The sequence below is a fragment of the Salvelinus namaycush genome, chromosome 35 (assembly GCF_016432855.1).
Source record: "Salvelinus namaycush isolate Seneca chromosome 35, SaNama_1.0, whole genome shotgun sequence".
Classification (NCBI taxonomy): Eukaryota; Metazoa; Chordata; class Actinopteri; order Salmoniformes; family Salmonidae; genus Salvelinus; species Salvelinus namaycush.
Window position 1 is genome coordinate 20836413 of NC_052341.1, and position 27940 is coordinate 20864352.

At 42.4% G+C, this 27940-nt stretch overlaps 1 protein-coding gene across 1 annotated transcript; it reads left to right on the forward strand.

Annotated features, from left to right (window-relative positions):
* Positions 1–261: 261 nt before the first annotated feature.
* Positions 262–27839, forward strand: cdc42ep1a (CDC42 effector protein (Rho GTPase binding) 1a). Its single transcript, XM_038975109.1, has 4 exons — positions 262–419; positions 6779–7329; positions 9081–9555; positions 25674–27839. The coding sequence occupies exons 3-4, from the start codon at positions 9105–9107 to the stop codon at positions 26429–26431; spliced, it is 1209 nt and encodes a 402-aa protein (XP_038831037.1). The 5' UTR covers positions 262–419; positions 6779–7329; positions 9081–9104; the 3' UTR covers positions 26432–27839.
* Positions 27840–27940: the final 101 nt, after the last annotated feature.

Genomic DNA, 27940 nt, shown 5'->3' on the forward strand with positions numbered 1-27940 from the left:
AAAGCAAAACAAAGTAAAAAGTAATAACATAATGGACTTTTGTGAATACATAAAATAAAACATAAATTATACCCCAAATTAACGAAATTATAGCCTGTTTGATCCTAAACCTGCATATAACTGCGGGACTGCAGGTTATGAGTCAACCCGCGTATCACTAGCTACTTCATACAGTAAATTGCGATGATGGCCTCGTCATCAGTTTTTGAGTACCCCGCCCCATTCTTCACCGCCTACTCAAGCTCATTCTACTGAAGCTGAACGCGCTAGCTGTAGTGTCCGGTTACAAGACCGGTTACTAGAACTCACAATACTTCATGATACTTCATTATAATTACGGATTTTTGGGGTTATCATAAAAAGTACTGGCTTTTAATCGTATCCTATCTGTGTGAACGGCTCTTAGTCTACTTGCCCAGGTAAGTTTTTCTTTACATTCAACTTTTTATTTTCCTCTTGTAGCCTCTCCTTTCATTAGGCTATTTGAATAAATATTAAGGCTATTAATTAGCCTTCTATAAATGCAATCTCTCAAATATCAATAGACTCTGTGTCAACTGAAAGTAAAGTATGGAGGAAAACTTTTTTGTTGTTCAATTGTTTAATCTTCTCTTGCTGTCTATTCACAATCAAGTCATCATATTTGATATCTGAAATTATGAACCATATGGGCTGCCGATGTATACGGTTCTATATCTCTGTAGCCTAGCTGTAGCCATAGATCATTTGGCATGAAACATAATCTGTCCTGCATTATATTTAGGGTTGCTTGTGTTGCAATATGTCACTGGTCTATGCTTAGGTCTTAGCAGATCAAAAATATTGTCCAGAAATTATATAAAACTATCCTCTCCTGTGGTCTGGATTCTGCATATGCTCATCTGATGTTTTATGGGGTGAATCAGAACATTTACCATTGAGGATTCAACTATTCATTAAAATGACTTGTTTAACAGAACGGTTATTAAACCGTAGGGGAACCCCTGACTCACATGTTGACAAGTTAATGATGCAGCCCCTGCTCCACATGTAAAGGGTAGCAACACCACATAACAGAGCTCTCATTACTCTGACCTCATTAGGGATATCAGCCAATACAATTGATTGGAGTGCTTGTTAGCTTCACACACAAGGCAGATCAATGGAGAGAGCAGGCTCTGTGATAATAGCAATGTTTTCCTGGCGCTCTGCCTGCAACACCAGGCAGGTCGGATGGATCTACTCTTGCTCACGCATGGCCACAGTAGACCTGTTTGACCATCGCAAACCTCTATTGATTTTTGTTTTTCAATTTTGGCCTGCCGCCGGCCTTACTCATGCATATTGAACCAGAATAACCAAGCAAACACCTAGAATCAGAACCTGATGATGAGGTATTGGAATGTAGAGTTGGGGCATTCCTTCCCTGTTGGCCTCATCCAATGAGATTCCTTCATTTTAACTCTGGACAATTGTACCTGTGCCCCACATTCCTCCAATGTGACCCGTGTCATTGACGCCAGAGACGGAAGAGGAAGCGAGACACCCCACTCGCAGGTTTTTTTCTGGTTACATTGAAGTCAATGACCTAATCAGACCAGTCCCATATGCTATCGCATTGGTGTCTATGGGAGAGCCATCCCGTTAAGCAGACAGAAAATAATTAAATGGTAAACGGCCTGAGTGAACTATCTTCAGTTATCCACCATCTTTGATTGACGCAACCAGGAAAGAGTTCAGTTTAGGAGGTGTGAACTCCCAGTATGGACACACTGTCTGTTTTAACACCTGAGGGTACTTGTTGTTGGTGTCTTGGTTGCCACACATAAAGAGTAGGGGATACATGCTCCATCATGGCCTGTCAATGTCACCAAATGGGCCTGACTCATTCCTTCCCTGACCCCCTCAAAGTCTGTCCACAACAGCATGGCAAATGACAAATGGAGAGAAAGAGGGGTAGAGAGAGTGAGGGGGGCGGGAGAGAGCGCTGAAAGGGGGGGAAAGGAGGACAAATGATGAAGGAAGGATAGATGCTTCAAGAGCCTATGGATGTTTGTTGAAGAAGCATTAAAAAATGATTGGCTTAGGGGAAGTGTTGCTCTATTTTCCTTGGATTCAAATAGAGCACAGCTAAGGGGAAGATAAATTATTTGGATGTGGCAGGGGAGTGAAAAAATGCAGCCTTATCTTGTATGTTTGTTCACCTGGTTAACTTAGTTAGTGAGTAAGGGACTTACAATAGGACCGGAGTTTGGAAAGGAGGAGAGGGGTCAAATGCTGGTTGGTATACTCAACAAAATATAATTCTGTGTAAAATCCTGACTCATTCGATTCAATGAAAGATGATTGAGAGTACAGTACAGTATCTCTCCAGTCCATTGATCTAGCCATGTTTTTTTTTTTGTGTGTGTGTGCCAGCTGTATCTCTCCAAACCATGAGATCGTCATACAGTACTGTAACACAGCCAGCCTCAGAGAAGGAAAGCGGGATCAGACCTAAAGGTGTTTCTAATCAGTGATGTGGTTGGGTTCTTTTCTTCTCTCTCTGATGAGATGGTTGTAATGGAGAGAGAGAGAGTCCAGTGATGTTGCTCCCAGGAATGTGTTCACACACACACACGGCTCCTATTAGAGCCTGGCTTCTCCGGTTTACATCTACAGTGCGTCCCAAATGGAACCCTATTCACTACATAGTGCACTACTTTTGACCTGGTCAAAAGTAGTGCACTATATAAGTAATATGGTGCCATTTGGGATGTAGCCATACCATACCTCACAGGCCAGGCAGTGAACATCCACCATCCCTCACCTTGGCTCACAGGTATGGCAGCTACATGGTGGATTGGATGGATGGTTCTGGGATGTAGCCTACCAAAGAGATATTCGGGAAACACCCTTAATACTCAGCTTGTGTAATTTTGGAGTTTTGTGTTATGTTTAGCCAGTTGAATTACAGTCAAACAGAAACTATTATATAGTTACTACTTGGGTAGTGGCAGGAAAAGGAGTGAATTTTTTTGGGGAAAACAACTGTCAGTACCAGCTGCACTATGAAAACAACTGTCAGTACCAGCTGCACAATGAAAACAACTGTCAGTACCAGCTGCACAATGAAAACAACTGTCAGTACCAGCTGCACAATGAAAACAACTGTCAGTACCAGCTGCACTATGAAAACAACTGTCAGTACCAGCTGCACTATGAAAACAACTGTCAGTACCAGCTGCACTTTGAAAACAACTGTCAGTACCAGCTGCACTATGAAAACAACTGTCAGTACCAGCTGCACTTTGAAAACAACTGCCAGTACCAGCTGCACTATGAAAACAACTGCCAGTACCAGCTGCACTATGAAAACAACTGTCAGTACCAGCTGCACTATGAAAACAACTGTCAGTACCAGCTGCACTATGAAAACAACTGTCAGTACCAGCTGCACTTTGAAAACAACTGTCAGTACCAGCTGCACTATGAAAACAACTGTCAGTACCAGCTGCACTATGAAAACAACTGTCAGTACCAGCTGCACTATGAAAACAACTGTCAGTACCAGCTGCACTATGAAAACAACTGTCAGTACCAGCTGCACTATGAAAACAACTGTCAGTACCAGCTGCACTATGAAAACAACTGTCAGTACCAGCTGCACTTTGAAAACAACTGTCAGTACCAGCTGCACTTTGAAAACAACTGTCAGTACCAGCTGCACTATGAAAACAACTGTCAGTACCAGCTGCACAATGAAAACAACTGTCAGTACCAGCTGCACTATGAAAACAACTGTCAGTACCAGCTGCACTTTGAAAACAACTGTCAGTACCAGCTGCACTATGAAAACAACTGTCAGTACCAGCTGCACTATGAAAACAATTGTCAGTACCAGCTGCACTATGAAAACAACTGTCAGTACCAGCTGCACAATGAAAACAACTGTCAGTACCAGCTGCACTATGAAAACAACTGTCAGTACCAGCTGCACTATGAAAACAACTGTCAGTACCAGCTGCACTATGAAAACAACTGTCAGTACCAGCTGCACTATGAAAACAACTGTCAGTACCAGCTGCACTATGAAAACAACTGTCAGTACCAGCTGCACTATGAAAACAACTGTCAGTACCAGCTGCACTATGAAAACAACTGTCAGTACCAGCTGCACTTTGAAAACAACTGTCAGTACCAGCTGCACTTTGAAAACAACTGTCAGTACCAGCTGCACTATGAAAACAACTGTCAGTACCAGCTGCACTATGAAAACAATTGTCAGTACCAGCTGCACTATGAAAACAACTGTCAGTACCAGCTGCACAATGAAAACAACTGTCAGTACCAGCTGCACTATGAAAACAACTGTCAGTACCAGCTGCACTATGAAAACAACTGTCAGTACCAGCTGCACTATGAAAACAACTGTCAGTACCAGCTGCACTATGAAAACAACTGTCAGTACCAGCTGCACTATGAAAACAACTGTCAGTACCAGCTGCACTATGAAAACAACTGTCAGTACCAGCTGCACTATGAAAACAACTGTCAGTACCAGCTGCACTTTGAAAACAACTGTCAGTACCAGCTGCACTTTGAAAACAACTGTCAGTACCAGCTGCACTATGAAAACAACTGTCAGTACCAGCTGCACTTTGAAAACAACTGTCAGTACCAGCTGCACTATGAAAACAACTGTCAGTACCAGCTGCACTATGAAAACAACTGTCAGTACCAGCTGCACTATGAAAACAACTGTCAGTACCAGCTGCACTTTGAAAACAACTGTCAGTACCAGCTGCATTTTGAAAACAACTGTCAGTACCAGCTGCATTTTGAAAACAACTGTCAGTACCAGCTGCACTTTGAAAACAACTGTCAGTACCAGCTGCACTTTGAAAACAACTGTCAGTACCAGCTGCACTTTGAAAACAACTGTCAGTACCAGCTGCACTATGAAAACAACTGTCAGTACCAGCTGCACTATGAAAACAACTGTCAGTACCAGCTGCACTATGAAAACAACTGTCAGTACCAGCTGCACTATGAAAACAACTGTCAGTACCAGCTGCACTATGAAAACAACTGTCAGTACCAGCTGCACTATGAAAACAACTGTCAGTACCAGCTGCACTATGAAAACAACTGTCAGTACCAGCTGCACTATGAAAACAACTGTCAGTACCAGCTGCACTATGAAAACAACTGTCAGTACCAGCTGCACTATGAAAACAACTGTCAGTACCAGCTGCACTCCAAATGCCAGATGATTTATCTTTCATTATATTTCTGTGTGTGTCTTACCTACAGTTGAAGTCGAAAGTTTACATACACCTTACATACACCAGTTTCACAATTGCTGTAATTTAATCCTCGTAAAAATGCCCTGTCTTAGTTCAGTTAGGATAACCACTTTATTTTAAGAATGTGAAATGTAAGAATAATAGTAGAGAGAATAATTTATTTAAGCTTTTATTTCTTTCATCACATTCCCAGTGGGTCAGAAGTTTACATACACCCAATTAGTATTTGGTAGCATTGCCTTTAAATTGTTTAACTTGGGTCAAACGTTTCGGGTTAGCCTTCCACAAACTTCCCACAATAAGTTGGGTGAATTTTGGCCCATTCCTCCTGACAGAGCTGGTGTAACTGAGTCAGGTTTGTAGGCCTCCTTGCTCGCACACGCTTTTTCAGTTCTGCCCACAAACTTTCTATAGGATATTTTTCTACCTCATAATGCCATCTATTTTGTGAAGTGCACCAGTCCCTCCTGCAGCAAAGCAACCCCACAAGATGATGCTGCCACCCCCGTGCTTCACGGTTGGGATGGTGTTCTTCGGCTTGCAAGCCTCCCCCCTTTTCCTCCAAACATAATGATGGTCATTATGGCCAAACAGTTCTATTTTTGTTTCATCAGACCAGAGGGCATTTCTCCAAAAAGTACGATCTTTGTCCCCATGTGCAGTTGCAAACCATAGTCTGGTTTTTTATGGCGGTTTTCGAGCAATGGCTTCTTCCTTGCTGAGCGGCCTTTCAGGTTATGTCGATATCGGACTCGTTTTACTGAAGATATAGATACTTTTGTACCTGTTTCCTCCAGCATCTTCACAGGGTCCTTTGCTGTTGTTCTGGGATTGATTTGCACTTTTCGCACCAAAGTACGTTAATCTCTAGCAGACAGAACGTGTCTCCTTCCTGAGCGGTATGACGGCTGCGTGGTCCCATGGTGTTTATACTTGCGTACTATTGTTTGTACAGATGAACGTGGTACCTTCAGGCGTTTGGAAATTGCTCCCATGGATGAACCAGACTTGTGGGGGTCTACAATTTTGTTTATAAGGTCTTGGCTGATTTCTTTTGATTTTCCCATGATGTCAAGCAAAGAGGCAGTGAGTTTGAAGGTAGGCCTTGAAATACATCCACAGGTACACCTCCAATTGACTCAAATTATGTCAATTAGTCTATCAGTTGCCTCTAAAGCCATGACATCATTTTCTGGAATTTTCCAAGCTGTTTATAGGCACAGTCAACTTAGTGTATGTAAACGTCTGACCCACTGGAATTGTGATACAGTGAAATAGTCTGTCTGTAAACAATTGTTGGAAAAATTACTTGTGTCATGCACAAAGTAGATGTCCTAAACGACTTGCCAAAACTATAGTTTGTTAACAAGAAATTTGTGGAGTGTTTGAAAAACGAGTTTTAATGACTCCAACATAAGTGTATGTAAACCTCCGACTTCAACTGTATGAACCGGTACCATGACCCACCATTTCTAACTCCCTGTCTCCCCCCTCTCTCTCTCCCACAACAGACAGCATGTTCAGAGTGAGGCCAAGGTAGCTTCTCGGACCCAGATAACCAGCAGATAACCAGCAGGCCTGGCGGAGAGAACCAGCACAGACCCAGAGAGAGGGAGGTCAGTGCCAGGACAGAGCCCAGAAAGAGGGAGGAGAGAGCCCAAAAAAAGTATTGACGGACAGGCGAGGGGAAGAAGAGATCCAGGGATTAGGGGCTAATCCAGGCTACGACCAATCCCCTGAGGAGACCCCCCTTTTTCCTTCTGAAAACTCAGACAGCCGCCCGGATTACTGCATTAAACTTATTACCTTTTAGAGACTTCTGTTTTTGTTATTTTTCTGAAACCAACTGGTGCTCAGTTTCAGCCCTGCTCTATCAGATGCCTGGAGTGTGGGCGGCTGGATTTGCGTAACTCTGAAAACAAAGGATCAGAAGGAGAGGAGGAGGACAGAGCAGGGCATGGGGGGATGCTGGAACGTGTAGGAGACATCTAGGAGCGTTATTTAAAGACGTGTGGGGATAAACCTTCGGGCTCCGGCTGTGTCTGCGGGAGTCAGACGAGAGGTCAACACGTCTCTCTCTCTCTCTCTCTCTCTTTCTCTTTCTCTTTCTTTCAACCATGAGAGAGAATCTGCTTTGCTTCACATTCACACACAAGCTGAGTAGTGCATGATTGCTTTTGCCTCTGCAGCTCACAGTCACATTGGAGAGTTAGTCAGGGATGTTGAGGTGGTGGCTTGAACTGTAAGTATATGAAGTCTGGTTATGAGTGTCTGGTTCATGCTCTCGAGAGGTTAAGACTATCTCAAATTCAACATCACACCTAATAGAAGTCTGTTGGTCTGGTAAGTAGACCCCTGGTACTGCTCTCTCTATCTCTCTCTCGCTCTCTCTCTTTCCAGTCTGTGGTATGAGGCGTGCTTTCTCCCTCTGTGCTGCTCCCAGCTGCCCCTCTTAAAACGCCAGCCAGTGGAGACCTAAAGGAGAGGGCCTGGGACTGTGGTCAGGAGCAAATGAAAAGGCTGCTTTAACCCTGACGCAATCCCATTCAGAGGTCTGCTCCAAGTCATTAATAAAGACGGGCTATCGCTCGTAGGAGGGCCTCGGCAGTGGAAAGCTCTTAAAAGAACAAGAACACCTTGTCAGTGTACGTTACCCTATCAAATTATTACAGAAAGCAATATCCATTACTTTGCTGGCTAAAGATAACAAAGGAAAAGTCCATTATTTGCATACCTCCTGCCAGTGTTGTCTTACTGGGGTATTTTGTGCAATAAAAGTCAGCTAAGTGATTTTCTTATCAGTACATTTGTCAGTATTTTATGAATTTTGGGCTAAAAATAGAACAGTTTTTTTTCTGGTGGAACATATTTTGTTTCAGAACAATGGGGCGTCTGGTCAGATCAGCTGTAAGTGTTGAATGAGGGTCTCTGCTTTTATACAGATTTTGCAAATGTATTTCGGGGAAATATGTGATATGATTAAGTAGCACTCATGTTGTAACGAAACACAGGACGAGTGAGAGACAAAATACCCTGAAACTCTCAGACAAAAAAAACAGACTTGCATTTCATTTGTTCTCGAGGGCAGTGACAGGAGAGTCACTGTGGTCTACATTTAGAAGGTTCTAGAACAGTGAACTTTGAAACCCGGAACTTTGACGACTAACTGCAGGCCAGGGTCTGTAGAAAAACCTGATCCAGTTACTTTATGACTGAATGTTCCAGACAGTGATGTGTTCTGCCAGATCTCCTACCTGGTTCTACATCTATACACTAAATCAGTCTCTAGCAAAGAAAGTCCCCTCAGGGTTACTGGACTGTTATAGCTGCATTTGAGCCTCTTCTAGATGGAGAATTGAATACATTTTTATGCTTTCTTTTAATAAATGGTTCCAGTGTACAACCGCAGGAGGGATATTTGCAGCTAGAACTGGGGTTATTCCTGAGCTGATGTTTTATAAACCCAAAGCCTAAAACAACTGTCGAGCATAGCGTCTCTGACCACATTCAAACCGGCAGTGGATTCCAGGAACTGAGCTGCATACTTTTCCCCTCCATTTCTCTCGACTTAATCCAGCTGGATATGGATGACAACAAACAGCAGAAAATGGGACTGAAATTGCAAACAGCACACGATAACAAGAGAATACAATAGATATCTCCATTACTGAGGTTCACCCTACAAGACCTGGTGGTGGAATTCTATGCAAAACCTAAACGATCACTGAAGCAAATCTTTCACCGAAGATATTTAAATTCCTTTTCCATCCCTACTTTCAGTGGATTTAAAGGGATTTTTGTAATTTTTTTTAGAGAACCTTACCCTTGGCCATCACCATGAACCTGGGGAAGATCCCTGGGCTGAAGGGCCTGGTGGCCGGCTCTCAGGGTAAACGTCATTTCAAGGGTGACCTCACCTTGGACATGATCAGCCCTCCGCTGGGAGACTTCCGTCACACCATGCACGTGGGCCGCGGAGGGGACGTGTTCGGGGACACTTCATTCCTTAGCAATCACGGCGGGGCCGCCAACGGAAACGAGGATGATGATTCCGTCACAAGTCCTGACAACAAGATCGGGGCTTTCTTCTCCCGGACCCTCCGGCATGTTCGGAAGACACCAGAGCATCCCAGGGGGGGGTCGAAGGACCTGTCCCCGCCACCCCCTCCCATCTCCCCCATCATCAAGAACGCAGTGTCCCTCCCTCGGCTGGATGTGGACGGCTGCCCTATTAAAAACCTCTTCCACACCTCTCCTACCTCCCTGGATGAGACCACTTATGGTTATGGTGAGTCTTACTGTACACACACATACACAAACATATGCACGCATCCACACAATAAGTGAACATGCAACCGTACCTGTGAAGACTTGCAGTAGATCCTGGACCTAAGGTCTAAGCTTAAGCTCAGAAAGCTAACACTGTTTGTGGCATGCAGGAGACTTGGATTTGATACATTGTCATAGACGCAATAGCTGCTGTTGGACATGCTGTGAAAACATACTCTCATTTCCACAGTAATTCAGACAAATTTTCCACAGCTGTCATGATGAATCACCTTGGCTGACACACAACAACCCTCACACTCTGTTTAGCTTGTTATGTGATGATAAGAGAGAGGCGCATCAGACATTACTGTGCTGTTGTGTGTCTGGTCTGAGGCCCTATGTGACTGACTGCCCCACATTAATACCCTCATGTTTCACTGTCTGACCTCTCTGCTCTAGTTTGGTGTGTATATGTGTGTTTGGAAGCATGTTTTTGTCTATGTGTGTGCATGCATGTTATTGGTATAAGAGCCCTGTACTCCCAGGCAGAGGGCACTTCCCATTCAAACTATGTAATGGTACTAATTTACCTTGCATCGTGTTTGTTTCCAGCAGACCTGGGCAGAATTTTTTTGCATTTTGTAGTTTATTTGAAAATACCAACTTTTCAAATACTTAAGGTAGTCGAATATATTGTAGTTTATAGAGTTTAAACTAAAAGGCAACTATTTTCTTTGATATTTAAATACAGGTCCAGAAAAATAAATAATATTTGAAAGTATTTTGAATACATCTCAGAAAACTAAATAATATTTGAATGTATAAGCACATGGTTTGGAGGGCTCTTAGATATTAATCTTAATGTAGCCTATAGCCTACAATTAAATACACAAGGGACATGAAATCACCTCAACATTAGATTAGACCACTTTTGCAGCTTCAAAATTACTAACAAATATATTTTCATAATGTCTGACTCATAAGGTAATACCAACAAACTCTCACAGTCTAACTTCATCCACATTCTCCAAACGTTAAATTTCAATGTTGCTCAAAATGTCAAATTTCAAAGTGTTTTTCACACCCTGGGTTGACTCCTGCTGCTCTTTATCGTTCCATTTCTCCAAATGTCAAATGTTGAAGTTAAGGGGTAAGTTTAGGCACTCTTTCTGAATGGTTAAGGTAAGGGTTAAGGTTCGGGATAGGGTTAAAACCCCAAAATGCCTCCAGAGTGGCGCAGCGGCACTGCATCACAGCGCTAGAGGCGCCACTACAGATCCGGGTTCGATCCCAGGCTGTGTCGCAGTCGACCGCGACTGGGAGACTCATGAAGTGGCGCACAATTGGCCCAGCGTCGTCTGGGTTAGGGGAGGGTTAGGCCGGCTGGGATGTCCTTGTCCCATCGCACTCTAGCGACTCCTTGTGGCGGGCCGGGCGCATGCATGCTGACTTCGGTTACTAGCTGTACGGTGTTTCCTCTGACACATTGGTGCGGCTGGCTTCCGAGTTAAACGAGCAGTGTGTCAAGAAGCAGAGCGGCTTGGCGGGGTCGTGTTTCGGAGGACGCATGGCTCTCGACCCTCGCCTCTCCCGAGTCCGTACGGAAGTTTCAGCAATTGGACAAGACTGTAACTACCAATTGGAAATCACGAAATTGTGGAGAAAAAGTGGCAAAAAGTACAAAAACATATACAGTATATATAATTTTTTCTAATAAAAATAAAAGAACAGTGTTCACGACTGGGATCGAACATACAACCTTCTGATCCAGTCATGGGATGGGGCGGTATAGGCATGGGGCGGCAGGGTAGCCTAGTGGTTAGAGCGTTGGGCTAGTAACCGATTTGAACTGGCGACATTTCATAATGTCTGACTCATAAGGTAATACCAACAAACTCTCACAGTCTAACTTCATCCACATTCTCCAAACGTTAAATTTCAATGTTGCTCAAAATGTCAAATTTCAAAGTGTTTTTCACACCCTGGGTTGACTCCTGCTGCTCTTTATCGTTTTAAATCCCCGAGCTGACAAGGTACAAATCTGTCGTTCTGCCCCTGAACAAGGCAGTTAACCCACTGTTCCTAGGCTGTCATTGAAAATAAGAGTTTGTTCTTAACTGACTTGCCTAGTTAAATAAAAAAAAGGTTAAAAATGTAAGTCGCTCTGGATAAGAGCGTCTGCTAAATGACTTAAATGTGATCTTAAATGTGAATGGGATTACTATTTCTGAATGGTTAAGGTAAGGGCTAAGGTTTGGGATAGGGTTAAAAGTATCATGCTTGAAGGTAAGACCCAGAGGTGGGGCAAAGGTACAGGACGGCAGGCAGGCTCAGGGTCAGGGGCAGGCAGAGTGGTCAGGCAGGCGGGCTCAGAGACAGGGCAGGCAAGGGTCAAAACCAGGAGGGTGAGAAAAAGAGAGACTGGGGAGAAGCAGGAGCTGAGATGAAAAACGCTGGTTGACTTGACAAACAAGACGAACTGGCAACAGACAAACAGAGAACACAGGTATAAATACACAGGGGATAATGGGGAAGATGGGCGACATCTGGAGGGCGGTGGAGACAATCACAAAGACAGGTGAAACAGATCAGGGTGTGACTGTACCCTCCCCCCCTCTAGGGGCGTCACCTGGTGTCCTACCTGGGCGCATATCTGGTTGACCGGGGTGTCGGCGTTGAAAATCCGCAATGAGGCCTGGGTCCAGGATGTCCCTGGCAAGGGACCCAGCACCTCTCCTCCGGGCCATAACCCTCCCAGGCAACCAGGTACTGGAACCCCCTGCCCCGAGGTCGAACCTTCAGGAGACGCCTCACCGTGTAAGCCGGTTGGCCATCGATGAGACAGGGAGAGGGGTGGGCCTAGAAAAACAGGAGACAAAGGACTGTGAGACATGGAAGGTGGGATGTATAGGCATTGGGATCGATAGGCTCCCAAACCTCAGCTGGCTCGACAGGATCCCGGTGCCTCAGCGGGTGAACAGGTTCCCGTGCCTCGACAAGGCAACTAGGGAGGTCTCATCAGGCTCTCACGCCTCAGCCGGTTCATCAGGTTTCTGCGCCTCAGTGGAGGCGACCGGTCCTCTCTGGATCCCCGGGATTGTCCCTTTTGGTTAGCGTCCTGCAGCTGGAGCCGAACGCGCCAGACAGAGAGGGGGTACCGTCACGTGTGCTCTCTCTCCGGGGCTCTAGGTCGCCATGCTCCCGTGCCTCAGCAGAGGTGACCGGTCCACTCCTGATCCCCGGGATCGTCATTTTGGTCGGCGTCCTGCGGCTGGAACCGCGTGTCGGGGAGGGGGTACTGTCACGTGTGCTCCCTCTCCGGCCTCCTAGGCTGCTCGTTATAGCGCACACCTGTCACCATCGTTACGCGCACCTGCGCGTCATCAGACTCACCTGGACTCATCACCTCCTTGATTACCTGCCCTATATCAAATCAAACCTTATTTGCCACATGCGCCGAATACAAATGTAGACTTGTAACACAATAAGAATAACAATAATGAGGCTACAGTTGAAGTCGGAAGTATACATACATCTTAGCCAAATACATTTAAACTCAGTTTTTCACAATTCCAACAATTAATCAGAGTAAAAAGTCGGATAAAAAAAAAAAATCGGATTTTACATTCTTAAAAATTTTAAGAATGTAAAATGTCAGAAATTCTGACTTCAGCTGTAGGGGTGGGGGGTCTGGAGTCTGACAATTTTAAGGGCTTTCCTGGATGGCAGGAAGCTTGTACTGGGCTGTTCGCACTACCCTCTGTAGCGTCTTACGGTCAGATGCCGAGCAGTTGCCATACCAGGTGGTGATGCAACCGGTCAGGATGCTCTCGATGGTACAACTGTAGAACTTTTTGAGGATCTGGGTGCCCATGCCAAATCTTTTCAGTCTCCTGAGGGGGAAAAGGTTTTGTTGTGCCCTCTTCACGACTGTCTTGGTATGTTTGGACCATGATAGTTTGTTGGTGTTATGGACACCAAGGAACTTGAATCTCTCGACCCGCTCCACTACAGCCCCTTCGATGTTAAGGGGGCCTGTTCGGCCCGCCTTTTCCTGTTGTCCACGATCAGCTCCTTTGTCTTGCTCACATTGACGGAGAGGTTGTTGTCCTGGCACCACACTGCCAGTTCTCTGACCTCCCTATAGGCTATCTCGTCGTTGTCGGTGATCAGGCCTACCACTGTTGTGTCGTCAGCAAACTTAATGATGGTGTTGGAGTCGTGTTTGGCCACACAGTCGTGGGTGAACGGGGAATACAGGAGGGGTGTTGTAGGACTTTTTCCCCCCTGGTTGCACATGTGACATGCTGGTAAAACTTTTGTAAACCTGTTTGCCTGCATTAAAGTCCCCGGCCACTAGGAGCACCGCTTTTGGGTGAGCATTTTCTTCTTTTCTTATGGCCTTATAGAGTTGGTTGAGAGTGGTCTGAGTGCCAGCTTCACTTTGTGGTGGTCAATAGACTGCTACGAATAATACAGATGAGAACTCTCTTGGTAGATAGTGTGGTCGACAACTTATCATAAGGTACTCTACCTCAGGCGAGCAATACCTCGAAACTTCTTTAATATTAGACATCGCACACCAGCTGTTATTGACAAAAAGACACACACACCCCACCCCTCGCCTTACCAGAGGTAGCGTCTCTGTTCTGCCGGTGCATGGAAAATCCCACCAGCTCTATATTGTCAGTTTCTTCATTCAGCCACGTCTCGGTGAAACATAGGATGTTACAGTTTTTAATGTCCCGTTGGTAGGATAAGAAGATTAAGATGGCGCAGAAGAACATGGCTGACGTTTTACATTCTCCCAACCAATTGTGCAATTTTTTTTTGCGTTTTGTTCAATTATTTTTCTTACTTATTGTGTACATAATGTTGCTGCTACCATCTCTTATGACCAAAAATAACTTCTGGACATCAGAAAAGCGATTACTTACCACGGACTGGAAGAAACTTTTTCCTTTAACGTCTGGTACAAGTGGGACGGTAGCGTCCAGACGAAAAGTTTTTAAAAAGTACAATAAAAGTTAGTAGAAACATGCATAATGATTCTTAAAATCAATCCTCCGGTTGTTTTTGTCATAAATAATAATATTTCAACCGAACAAAAGCTTCGTCAATAGGAAAGGAGAAACAAGAAAGGCACATTCCCAATCAGGGTGCATGGCTGATGTCAGGAAATTTCCACTGTCCACTGATTGAAAGTGCTGTATCTCCCTCATTTTTCAGAGTAAAAGACTGAAACAATGCCTAAAGACTGGCCACATGTAGAGAAAGCCACAGAGCTCGTGAACTGGGTCAGCCTTTCAAAATAATAGTACTTCCTGGTTGGATTTTCCTCGGGTTTTCGCCTGCCATATCAGTTCTGTTATACTCACAGACATTATTTTAACAGTTTTGGTAGATTTGCATAGTAGATTTGGATAGTGTTTTCTATCCAAATCTACTAATTATATGCATATCCTAGCTTCTCGGCCTAAGTAGCAGGCAGTTTAATTTGGGCACGCTTTTCATCCAAAATTCCGAATGCTGCTCCCTACCCTAGTGAAGTTTAACGAGTCCGACGAGAAGGATATCCTGCTTTCACTGGAACAGGCCCAGATCCACGCCTCTTGCGTGAAGAAAAGACACCAGAAAAGGGGACGCAGTTCGGTGATCCTTCTGAGAAGCCGGAGGCGAGTGAGTAAACTCCCAATGCCTTCCATTCTCCTTGCTAATGTGCAATCTTTAGAAAATAAAATTGATGACCTATTATTAAAATATATGACCTATTACTATACTATTTATGTCACTCCCTTTGGTTCCTTCCCCAAGCGTCATTGTTTCTGTTCCAGTGCATTGTTTGTGTTTCTTGTTTTGTATTTAGTTGCGTTTATTTATTAAAACACTCACTCCATGAACTTGTTTCCTGACTCTCAGCGCACATGTTCCAATACTAAAGATAACAATGACATTTTAGAAAAACAATGGCAACACTAGCTATTCTCTTGTTGAATTTGAAAGGCCTTAATATTCTTAGCAAGTGTTCCAGCTGTCTTGATATTCTAGCAAGAACAACACACCTGCTCCAAAAGCACACAGAATAGAGATCCATTTGTATAAACTTGCTGCTTTTTCAACAGCCCCAAACAGAACTAATGGTGTAATCATAATGACATAAATCACCATCCTTGGTAAAGGTGAAGACCAAGAAGGCAGAATCACTTTCCTCAACTGTATCCATAATGGAAAATACATTTCCTTTGTTAATGTGTATGCTCCAAATTAATATGATCCTATGTTTTTGGATTATTTGAACAGCATGTTAGAATTAACTGAATTCCAACTGGTTAATGGGACAGACATGAATGCAATTCTTTAGGGGTGTGCCGACATGGCCATACTCGTATCCGTAAATTGACAGTTGATAGTCGGATCAGATGATACTCGTGATCTGAAAAAACGGAAGTGTTTTTTATTATGCCTAAAAATGTTTGGGGGGGGGGGGGTTTGTCTGTGCCGAGTAGTCAGACAAAACTTGCAGCGGGCAGCAAAGTTTGCTGTCACTGTCAGATTGCTCATCAGCTTTTCAACTTTTTTCCCTACCCTTGTCCCACTTGTTAGATATTATGCGTATTGATAGTGTCGTGTCTTTGACTATGCCAGATTAATTGCTATGACATGCTATTCTATAAAATAATTTCTCCGTAATTAATATTACCTGATTGAACTAATCATGTAAATATTAATTAACTAGAGAGGGACACCACGAAAGAATATTTATAGAGCTGTTATCTTCCGAATAAACTCTTAAAGATTTAGTAATATTTTACATCCATAGCAGTCACATTAATCGTCAGTTTATTCAGTCTCATCTGAAAGTTGTAAATCCTTGATTATCTGCAAGAATCCTGGCTAACAAGTTGAATCAGCAATACAAAATTGGGTTTAATTATTTATTTACTAAATACCTAACTAATCACACAGAATCACACATATACAATTAAATCATAACTTGATTACAAAGTGCCGTCATACAGAAAAACGTCCCTAGCGGGCGGAATAGATATGACAGCTTGTTACACAAAGAAAAGGGGCGGGATTTTAGTGAAAGAGCGGGAGACTGGAACAGAGGCGAAGCTGTGCTATCGTAAATACAGTATCTTATGCATTCTAAATTACTGCCCATTTGAAGAAGGAAAATGCAATAAATATTTACTCTGAGCTGCGCTTCAGTAGGTTGGTGGTAGATGGACCGTGTCGCCAACCTGAGTCCTCTGTCCTTTGAAGAATGTCTCTGGTGCCTTACTGGATACGTTGGAGTAACGTTGTGTGTAGTAGACGGGATACTCGGACTGTCCTTCCTAACCTGCGTTTGTAGCCGCTGTTGCTAACTCAACGGCTAGGAGATATCACTTCTGTAGTGAATACGAGTTCAAAGTTCATACCATTCACAATCAAAGTCCATGCTGCTGTTGGCTTAGTTCCAGTGGCGTGCCGTGGGCCTGGGGCCTGGGCCTTCAGTGAGGTACTACACAGTCCCACCCGAATTAATCCACCTCATTATGATGCCATGGCTCTAGAAACTATACATTTAGACAGAAACGCAGTATAACCAGGCGTTACGTCACCTTGAAATTGACAAATTGACATTTTTGGGTAAACAGTGTTTACCCAAAAACATGACACAATCAATGAGTCTTTTCAATATTTCCCTTCACCTTTTCATTGTGCAGCTCCGTTGCCCTGCGCGTTTGTTCTTTGAGCTGTAGATCCACTCCGGTGTCCCCAAAAGTTTTCAAAAGCACCATTGCTTGTTAGTGCCCAGCCGTACTTTGGTGTCTCGTTGCTGCCTTGGTTAGACAACTCAAGTTTGCAAAGCCAGTGTGGCTCCAAACACCAAATCGATCACTTGCAAATAATAGGCATTCCCAGCAGTACAGTTTGCAGTGCTTCTCGGAGCCAAGGAGCCTGTGAGCCATTGACAGCGCTCGTAGTTGAAACTTTGAAAGTGGCGAGCGAACGAAGCACTTTCCCGCCTGTGACAGGCTTTGTGGCGTCGGGCGACCTCTCCTTACAATGTCTAACTTTTCTTGAAAAGTTCGTCTTGAGAATGGCGTTATAATTATATCCTCGACCAAATCGATATCTTCTCCTCCTTCCGCCATTGTGGGTTGAAAAAACAGCTTAGTAGTACGTGAATTAATTCGTTTATCAAATTCAGTTTCCTAGATCTCCATAGGACCTGCCTCTCAATATTGGTAATCCAATCAAAAGACGTGCACGCACTACGCCTGCTAGCTGGCTCCTGTGTAACACTGGAGCCAGCCAGAAGGCGTACAATAGCCAACTCTAAAGCTGATTGGTTGACACTAAATTTTCATTTCCATTCACTATAAGCTACAAGCGCCCGCACTGTTGATTCTGAAGGCCTGAGGGCAGATTTTAGACCCCTGGCAACACATGATGGCTGAATATGATTGGATAAAAGATCTAACATAAAGACCAGCCCTCAAAATCTCAACCTGGGGCTGGAAGCAGTGCAACCAAGAGGAAAGCTATGAAATGAAGAGTATAACTCTTACTCTGGGGAATAATTATATTATAAAAAATTATATTCTGATGATGTTTAGGCCAGCAGAGAAGGCCTTGCAGGCCCTGACGGCCCACCACTGCTTAGTTCTGTAGTTATTATCTGAACCATTCTGACACCGGATCGTCATCCTAGCGTCCCCGGAACAGGAAGTTATATTTTTGTCAATGGCTTTTATAGTGGAGGGAGAGGGGTGTGTCTGAAAAGTTTATAACCCATGTCTCTTCACAGGGGCGGGCCCCTAGTTGAGCAGAAGCCCAAATTTATGAAAATCCAAATCTCTCATTTGGAAGCTAAAATTACATTTAATCTCTTCACAAATAATTTCATATTCAAACATTTGAATTAAACAACAATTCCATGTGAATCCGATACCTCTGACGTTTAGACTTTCCACAGTAGAGTTTGTCATTCTATCATTGATGAGAATGTGTCAGAGGGCAACCGAACTGACATAATATACCTTAAGTACCACCGCATATGTTCAGTTGGTTGGATTACCAGAATATAGTTCATTCCCCCCCACTTTCTGATGTCCCCAGAATCTCTATGTTAACCAAGGGGTTTTCTTATGTCACATCAGTAGGGAAGAGAAAAAGGGGGAAAGAGGTATTTATGACTGTCATAAACCTACCCCCACTGCCAACGTCATGACAATAGCTTGATAGTTGAGTTATTTAGACCATGTAGAACCTTGGATATGTCTGACTGACATGAGAAAGATGCGTGCTGGCACCTGAAAATTACAAAAAATACTTGGTTCATAATCGTATTCATAGAATTGCCCAATGTCCTTTACAATACTGTTTTGTCCGACTACTCGGCACACCCCTACCATGCTGGACATAAGGGACAAATCTAATAAGACCAACTAAAATCCACCGGGAATCAAGGCTCTCAACATATACTCTATGATTGATGCCTGGCGAGCTCATAATCCAAAAGCAAAAGAGTACACTTTCTATTCAAACAGGCACAAAACATTCTGCCAAATCGATTTAGTTTTTAGTTTAGTTATTATCTACTCCTCTATTGTCTTTAGTCAAGAAAATATACATTTCACATATGAGCTGATCATCATGATTATTACTGCCAGCTACACATTCCAGAATCTCCTAAAAGAGCCACAAGATGGCAATTTAATGTTTCCTTACTACAAAATCCTACTTTCTGTGAACATTTTGAAACGGAATTGAATTGATTTATAATGATTAATAAAAAATGTGTCAATCCTCCTCAGATTTTATGGGACACCATAAGGTTTTATTTAAGGATCGGACCCTTTTTTTCTTCCTAAAATGACATACCCAAATCTAATTGCCTGTAGCTCAGGACCTGAAGCAAGGATATGCATATTCTTGATACCATTTGAAAGGAAACTCTTTGAAGTTTGTGGAAATGTGAATTAATGTAGGAGAATATAACACATTCGATTTGGTAAAAGATAATACAAAGAATGTATGTATATGTATGTATATATTTTATGTATAATTTTGAAATGCAAGAGAGAGGCCACACTGTATTATTCCAGCTTAGGTGCAATTTAGATTTTTGCCACTAGATGGCAGCAGTGTATGTGCAAAGTTTTAGACTGCTCCAGTAAACCATTGCATTTCTGTTCAAAATGTTGTATGAAGTCTGCCCAAATGTGCCTAATTGGTTTATTAATGCATTTTCAAGTTCATAACTGTGCACTGTCCTCAAACAATAGCATGGTATTCTTTCACTGTAATAGCTACTAGATTAACAAGAATTTAAGCTTTCTGCCCATATCCGATATGTCTATGTCCTGGGAAATGTTCTTGTTACTTACAACTTCATGCTAATCACATTAGCGCACGTTAGCTCAACTGTCCCATGGGGGAGGACACCTATCCTGTAAAGGTTAAAATGCAATTTTCTAACCTCTACAGGATCGGTATATGGGCTGAATAAATCACAATTAAAGACGATATCAGAATTGTAAAAGTTAATGACGTGTTCTAACAAAACTTTTTTTCAGACCAGGTAGCAACTACTCTCTTCAAAGTCAAGACAGAACTAAATTTATTGATTAGACAGAGAGCAGAATTTGCCATCCATCGTGTTAGACTCAACCATTACTTCCATGGTAATCGACCCAGTTGTCTTCTGGCTAACGAGCTTTGCAGTAATGATCAATTAGCAATATTGCAACTATCGAATCTGAATCAGGTGAATTACTATCAGAACCCATATTAATCAACCAAAGATGATCCCGTTTCTATAAAGAATTGTACACCTATGATTGTAAATCCACACCAAGCCAGATCGAGACATTTTAAAAAGATATAAGAACTCCTCTTCTCTCAACTGAGGAAGCCGGCTTGCTGGGAGCCCAAATCTCTCTCCATGACCTCAAAAGGGCATTGGATAACATGATTAAAGGCAAATCACCTGGTTGTGATAGTTTTCCTCCTGAGGGATATTTAAAATGTTGGAACCAGTTAGGTCTGGTGTTGCTTAAAATTATTAATACAGCTGTTCACAAAGGTTAATTTGGAAGAGATGTAAATACAGCACTAATTTAGCTTTTATTTAAAAAAAGGTAAGGACGTCATCTAGTGCTCTCATTATCACCCTCTAGCTTTGATAAACACAGATATGAAACTATTTTCAAAAATTCTGTCGCCCAGTCTCTAAACTTACTTACCCAAATTTGTACATCTGGACCAAAGCGGGTTTGTTAAACTATTATCCTCCGTTGCCTATTACATATCTTACATGCTTCATCAGTACCAAAGCTCCTTGGGCAGTTCTATCTCTTGATGCAGAAAAAGCTTTTGATTGACTAGAATGGTTATATCTTTGGTCGGTTTTGGAACATATGGGACTTGGCTCCAATTTCATTAATATGTTTAAAATACTATATGCCAATCCCTCAGCCATATTAATGACAGGCAATAACTGCTCAGAATAACTAGAAGTGGCAGGCAAGGTGATCCCATCTCACCACTGCTATTTTTATTGTCTATGGAGCCCCTGGCTCAGGCAATTCAACAATCGAAAGAAATTACACAAATATCTCTCAATTCTACAATATCACGTAATCTCATTAAACGACAACGATATATTACTTTTATCTAGACAATGTATCTCAATCCCTCCCAAAAGCTTCATAGACAAATTCAGCGCCATCTCAAGTTATAAAATAAATTGAACAAAATCTGCCCTACTGCCTCTCAAGATCCCAACCCATCACTACTTATTTACATATTTGGGAATAGATATATTTCCATCCGTAGATAAAACCATTGCCAAAAACTTTAACAGAACGCTCAAATCAATTCAATCCAACCTCAGTAGATGGACTAATATACCAGTTGCTTTAACCTGCAGAATATCTATTGTCAAAATGAATATATTGCCACAGCTTAATATGTGTAGTTCAATGCTTCTCTTGTCTTCCCCTTCAGGCTTTTGTGATTTAAAATCCACAGTATGGTTTCAAAACGTACAGTACCAGTCAAAAGTTTGGACACACCTACTCATTCAAGGGTTTTTCTTTATTTTTACTATTTTCTACATTGTAGAATAATAGTGAAGACATCAAAACTATGAAATAACACACATGGAATCATGTTGTAACCAAAAAAGTGTTAATCAAATCAAAATATATTTTATGTGAGATTCTTCAAAGTAGCCACCCTTTGCCTTGATGACAGCTTTGCACGATCTTGGCATTCTCGACTTTGAAGAATATAAAATATATTTTGTATTTTGTATAATACCCTTCGTTACTATATGATTCCATATGTGTTATTTCATAGTTTTGATGTCTTCACTATTATTCTACAATGTAGAAAATAGCAAAAATAAAGATAAACCCTTGAATGAGTAGGTGTGTCCAAACTTTTGACTGGTAGGTCTACTGTATATGGCAAGGTAAGCTATAGTGCACCCTGGTGGAGGTGGACTTAACTGATATATCCATTAGACAATGTTACTAGGCTTTGGTCCTATTATTGCTCACAATTGCTCACTCCTATTATTGTCCACTCCTTAATTGTCCAGTGTTAGTGATCGCGTACCCACAGAAGCTGCTTCTTCTTGCGTTTAGTTGATAGGAGTGGTCATCTGCTGCAATAGCCCATCCATGACAAGCACCGACGAGTTGTTCATTCAGAGATGCCGTTCTGCACACCACCGTTGTACTGCGTCGTTATTTGGCTGTTTGTGGCATGCCTGTTATCTTGCACGATTATTGCCATTCTCCCTCGACCTCTCATCCACGAGCTGTTTTCGCCCACAGGACTCCCGCTGACAAGATGTTTTGTGCTTGTCACACCATTCTTGATAAACCCTAGAAACTGTCGTGCATGAAATGCACAGGAGGCGGGAGACTGATTAGCAACCCTAGTTGCTAGGTGGAGTGGGAAGGGGTGGGAAACATGGTTTCCAGGAGTGGGGGGAGGTTGGGGCTGGAGGCACACTTTTTATTTTATTTTTCTGCTTGTATTGAATTCATCACTTAAACTCTGTATGTATTTGTGGCAGCCTATGGATACATGTTTTATAAACATATCAGTTTAAATGGATAATGTATATAGTGTTTTGGAACAAAACGGTTAAAATATGACTGTCAGATTGATTGCAATAGTATAGGAGATTGTGTGTGCTCTATTCATTCTATCTTCAACATGCAGTTCCAGATACAGCCCTGCCATTAGTTGAAAGCAGCCAATCCGATAGTTTCAGAAAGGTAGTCACTTCCTGAGATCTGTATTCAAGTATTTTACAAAAGTAGTTACTTTCTGTGAACTGTATTCAACTACACTGAACAAAAATATAAATGCAACATATAAAGTGTTGGTCCCATGTTTCATGATCTGAAGTAAAAGATCCCAGAAATTTCTCATACACACAAAAAGCTTATTTCTTTCAAATGTTGTGCAGAAATTTGTTTACATCCCTGTTAGTGAGCGTTTCTCCTTTGCCAAGAAAATCCATCCACCTGACAGGTGTGGCATATCAAGAAGCTGATTAAACAGCATGACCACAGCACCTTGTGCTGGAGACAATATAAGGCCACTCTAAAATGTGCAGTTTTGTCAATGCCACAGATGTCTCTAGTTTTGAGGGAGTGTGCAATTGGCATGCTGACTGCAGCAATGTCCCCCAGAGCTGTTGCCAGAGAATTGAATGTAAATTTCTTTACCCTAAGCCGTCTCCAATGTTTTTTCAGAGAATTTGGCAGTACGTCCAACCGGCCTCACAACCGCTAACTACGTCAGCCCAGGACCTCCACATCCGAGATCCTGAGGCCCATTGTCGTGCCATTCATCCGGCGCCATCCCCTCATTTTTTAGCATGATAATGCATTGCCCCATGTCGCAAGGATCTGTACACAATTCCTGGAAGCTGAAAATATCCCAGTTCTTCCATGACCTGCATACCCACCAGACAGGTCAACCATTGAGCATGTTAGGGATGCTCTGGATCGACGTGTACGACCACGTGTTCCAGTTCCCGTCATTGTCCAGCAACTTCGCATAGCCATTAAAGAGGAGTGGGACAACATTCCACAGGCCACAATCAACAGCCTGATCAACTCTATGCAAAGAAGATGTGTTGCGCTGCATGAGGAAAATGGTGGTCACACCATTGACAGGTTTTTTGATCCACGGCCCTATCCCTTTTTTTTAAGGTACTGTATCTGTGACCAACAGATGCATATCTGTATTCTCAGTCATGTGAAATCCATAGATTAGGACCTCATTTATTTATTTCAATTGACTGATTTTCCTTGTGACTCAGTAAAATCTTTGAAATTGTTGCATGTTACGTTTATATTTTTGTTCAGTGTAGTTTTTAAAAGTAGTCACTTTCTGAAATCTGTATTCTAGTAGTTTTAAAAAGTAGTTATTTATGGGGATTCAAATAGTTGTCACCTCCAAAGTAACTATTTGTTCCCCCGGAATAATGTTTTACTTTCCACAAAGCATAGTTAAAACTATAGTTATCCCAGGTCTTGTTTCAGCTATGGAAGCAGTAGGTCATGAGGGCACTGGTGTGTGACATGTCATGTGAGTAATCTGTCCTGGGAACAACGTGCCTGAGAGGTGATGTCAAAATCAGAGATAGAGATTGAATTTTTCAGCATTTTGAAACTGGCAGGACTCACTATTTTATGACATAGTTTACACTGCCCTCTGTTGGTGATGGGAGAGCATCTACAGTCCGTTCAGAAAATATTCACACCCCTTGACTTTGTCCACATTTTGTTGTGTTACAAAGTGGGAGTAAAATTTATGTAATTGTAATTTTTTTGTCAACGATCTACACAAAATACTCTGCAATGTCAAAGTGGATTTTTTTTAAACAAACACTAATATACAGTATCTTGATTATATAAGTATTCAACCTCCTGTGTCAATACATGTTAGAATCACCTTTGGCAGCGACTATAGCTGTGAGTCTTTCTGGGTAAGTCTCTAAGAGCTTTCCACACCTGGATTGTGCAACATTTTCTCATTATTCTCAATTTATTTTTTCAAACTCTGTCAAATTGGTTGTTGATCATTGTCAGACAACCATTTTCAGGTCTTGCCATAGATTTTCAAGCAGATTTAAGTCAAAACTGTAACTCGCCAACTCAGCAACATTCACTGCCTTCTTAGTAAGCAAATCCAGCGCAGATTTGGCCTTGTGTTTTGGGTTATTGTTCTGCTTAAAGGTGAATTAATCTCCTAGTGTCTGGTGGAAAATAGACTGAACCAGGTTTTTCTATGGGATCCTGTGCTTATTTCCATTCCATTTCTTTTTTATCCTGAAATACTCCCCAGTCCTTAACAATTACAAGCACACGCATAAAATGATGCAGCCACCACTGTGCTTGAAAATATGGAGTGTGGCACTCCATAATGTGTTTTATTGGATTTGCCCCAAACATAACACTTTGTATTCAGGACAAAGAGTTAATTGCTTTGCTACATTTTCTGCTGTATTTAGTGCCTTGTTGCAAACAGGTTTTGGAATATTTGTGTTCTGTACAGGCTTCCTACTTTTCACTCTATCAATTAGGTTAGTATTGTGGAGTAACTACAAGGTTGTTGATCCATCCTCAGTTTTCTCCTATCGTAGCCATTAAACTCTGTAACTGTTTTAAAGTCACCATTGGCCTTGTGGAAGTGGTTTCCTTATTCTCCGGCAACTGAGTTAAGAAGGACACCTGTAACTTTTTGTAGTGACTGGGTGTATTGATACACAATCCAATGTGTAATTAAATCTACCAATAGGTGCCCTTCTTTGCGAAGCATTTGAAAACTTTGTGGTTGAATCTTTTTTTGAAATTCACTGCTCGAATGAGGGACCTTACAGATAATTGTATGAGTGGGGTACAAAGATTAAAAAATCATGTTAACTATTATTGAACACAGTGAGTTCATGAAAATTATTATGTGACTTGTTAAAAACATGTTTATTTAATGTTAAAACTAGGGTGCCAACTGAAATTCCATTTATTATTTCAAATTTTTAAGTTTGTCAAAATCTAAATCACAATACAGAATGTTATGCCTAAACTCCCTGTCTCTGCTCCACCTCAGGTCTGGAGTCAGGTTTTGTCACTCTGCCCCGCCTCTCCCGCTCAGCGGAGCGTCAGTCGCAGCAGGGAGGCTCTAACTCCTGTACCCCCAACACCCACGGCGGCTCGGTCACCGACGTCTCTGCCCTCCTGTCCTCCTCCGCTGACCCGACCCTGACCTCTGACCCCAGTCACATGACCCGGTTCGACTCCTTGTCCTCCATGGCATCCTTCACATTCGACCTGGGGCCCTCCCTCATGAGTGAGGTGTTCGGTTTGATTGACAGCCCTAATGGCCAGCCAGAGCCCAGCCACGCCTGGGAGGCAGAAGAGGCGAAAGAGCCAAGCGGCTCTGCGTTTGGGTTTGCGACCAATGAAGGCTCGGAGATGGACTCGGAGATGGATGCCACCACTGCCTCATTGGTGGATTCTCTGCTTCGAGAGGACTGTAGTAGCAGTAGGAAGAGTCCATATGGGATGGAGTGGGAAGAGGAGGAAGAGGAGGCTAGGAGAATGGAGGTGAATGGAGGTGAGCAGCATCTTAAAGGGGCAGTGCCTGATTTAGTTATGGGCTCCCCCTCTAGACAGAGGCCTGCTATGGAGAGTGAGAGGTTCCAGGGTTCCACTGATGTGCTGGGGGTGCTCTATGGGGTTGGAGGGCTCCTGAAGGGGCAGCAGAGGATGGATCTGGAGGGAAAGGTGACCATGTGCCAGACCATGAAGAAAACCCCTTACATCTGCATTACACCCGATGAGGAAGAGGAGGAAATCAAAGTCTGAACTACAATGACAGCCTCAATTGTGTTTAACCAGAATTACCTATAACAGATGTCCCACTGGGCACACACTGGTTGAATCAACGTTGTTTCCATGTCATTTCAATTAAATTACGTTGAACCAACATGAAATAGACGTTGAATTGACGTCTGTGCCCAGTGGGTTGTGATTATTGGTTAATTCCTTGTAAAGTCTTTTGTTTAAAGAAACTGGCTCTATTGACCTGACTCAGCTTTGAACCCTTCTTCATAATTTTCAAATATTCCTTTCAGAAATGTAATGTTATGTCGTCAGGAGACTCACTTAAAGACTTTGATTGTTCCCAAATTCTCCCAAATGTAATGGAAAGTATGTTTGTTGAAAGACTCATTGAAAGATTATGGATGCTGAAAGTTCCCCAAGCAAACATGCTGTATGGAAGGAGCTAGAACAGGCTAATAATAGCTAACTACATGTCCTTTTAAAAGAGGTCACTGGAACCAATGGCGAACAAAGAAATAAAGAGATGGGGTAGAAAGTGTGAGAATGTACCAGAGAAAGTGGTCGGACACAGAGGAGTTACCATGGAAACCATAGGAGGTTGGTGGCACATTAATTGGGGAGAACGGGCTCGTGGTAATGACTGAAGTGAAATGGTATCAAATACATTAAACACGTGGTTTTTCCAGGTATTTGATGCCATCCACTTGTGCCGTTCCCGGCCATTATTATTAGCTGTTCTCCCCTCAGCAGCCTCCTGTGATGGAAACACTAAAGACATTGCTCAACATTGTGTAAGTCTGTTAACAGCTGGTTAAATATATACTGTGTGGACTTCCTGAGAAAAATGCTCAGTGTGACTTCATATAACTATTCAAGGCAAAAGGCAAGACACGAAGACAAAGCAGTAGCGGTTTCAACCCGACTTCATCTTTCCCTCACCACCAACCAGTCCCATGGGAAACAAACTACGCCAAGAGAGAGATCTTAACTCTTAGCACGTGACGTTAACTTCAGGAAAACAGTCCTCTTTTGCCTGAAGATTACACCCAAGACAAACACTTCATTTTTGCTTATTCTACAGATGCAGTATGAAGCACAAACCATGAGAAATTCACTCAGAAATGAAATAGATCATTTTGTACAATGTAATAATCACAAGTATAATGTTGTTACAGTATGTTTGTTAATTCACATATTTACATCATACCCCATTTAGACATGTTTCCCAAATTCATTATGGGTCTAGCTAACTCTCATCTTGCTTTTCGATAGGATAGTCACCTGCTTGTCTGCTATTGTGTCAACCAATGGTTGAATCCTATTTTTAGACTATATTAAGAAAAACAATGTCCCCCATCCGCATAAATGTGCTGCTATTGATACCAATGATATTTCTATAATGATAAATGAAATAAAATGTTTTTAATAAGCATGGGCATTAATATTTTATTTACATGTCTGAAAACATTCATACAACTGTGATACAAAACATGCACTAAATAAATCACAACATATAATGCATGTATGGTA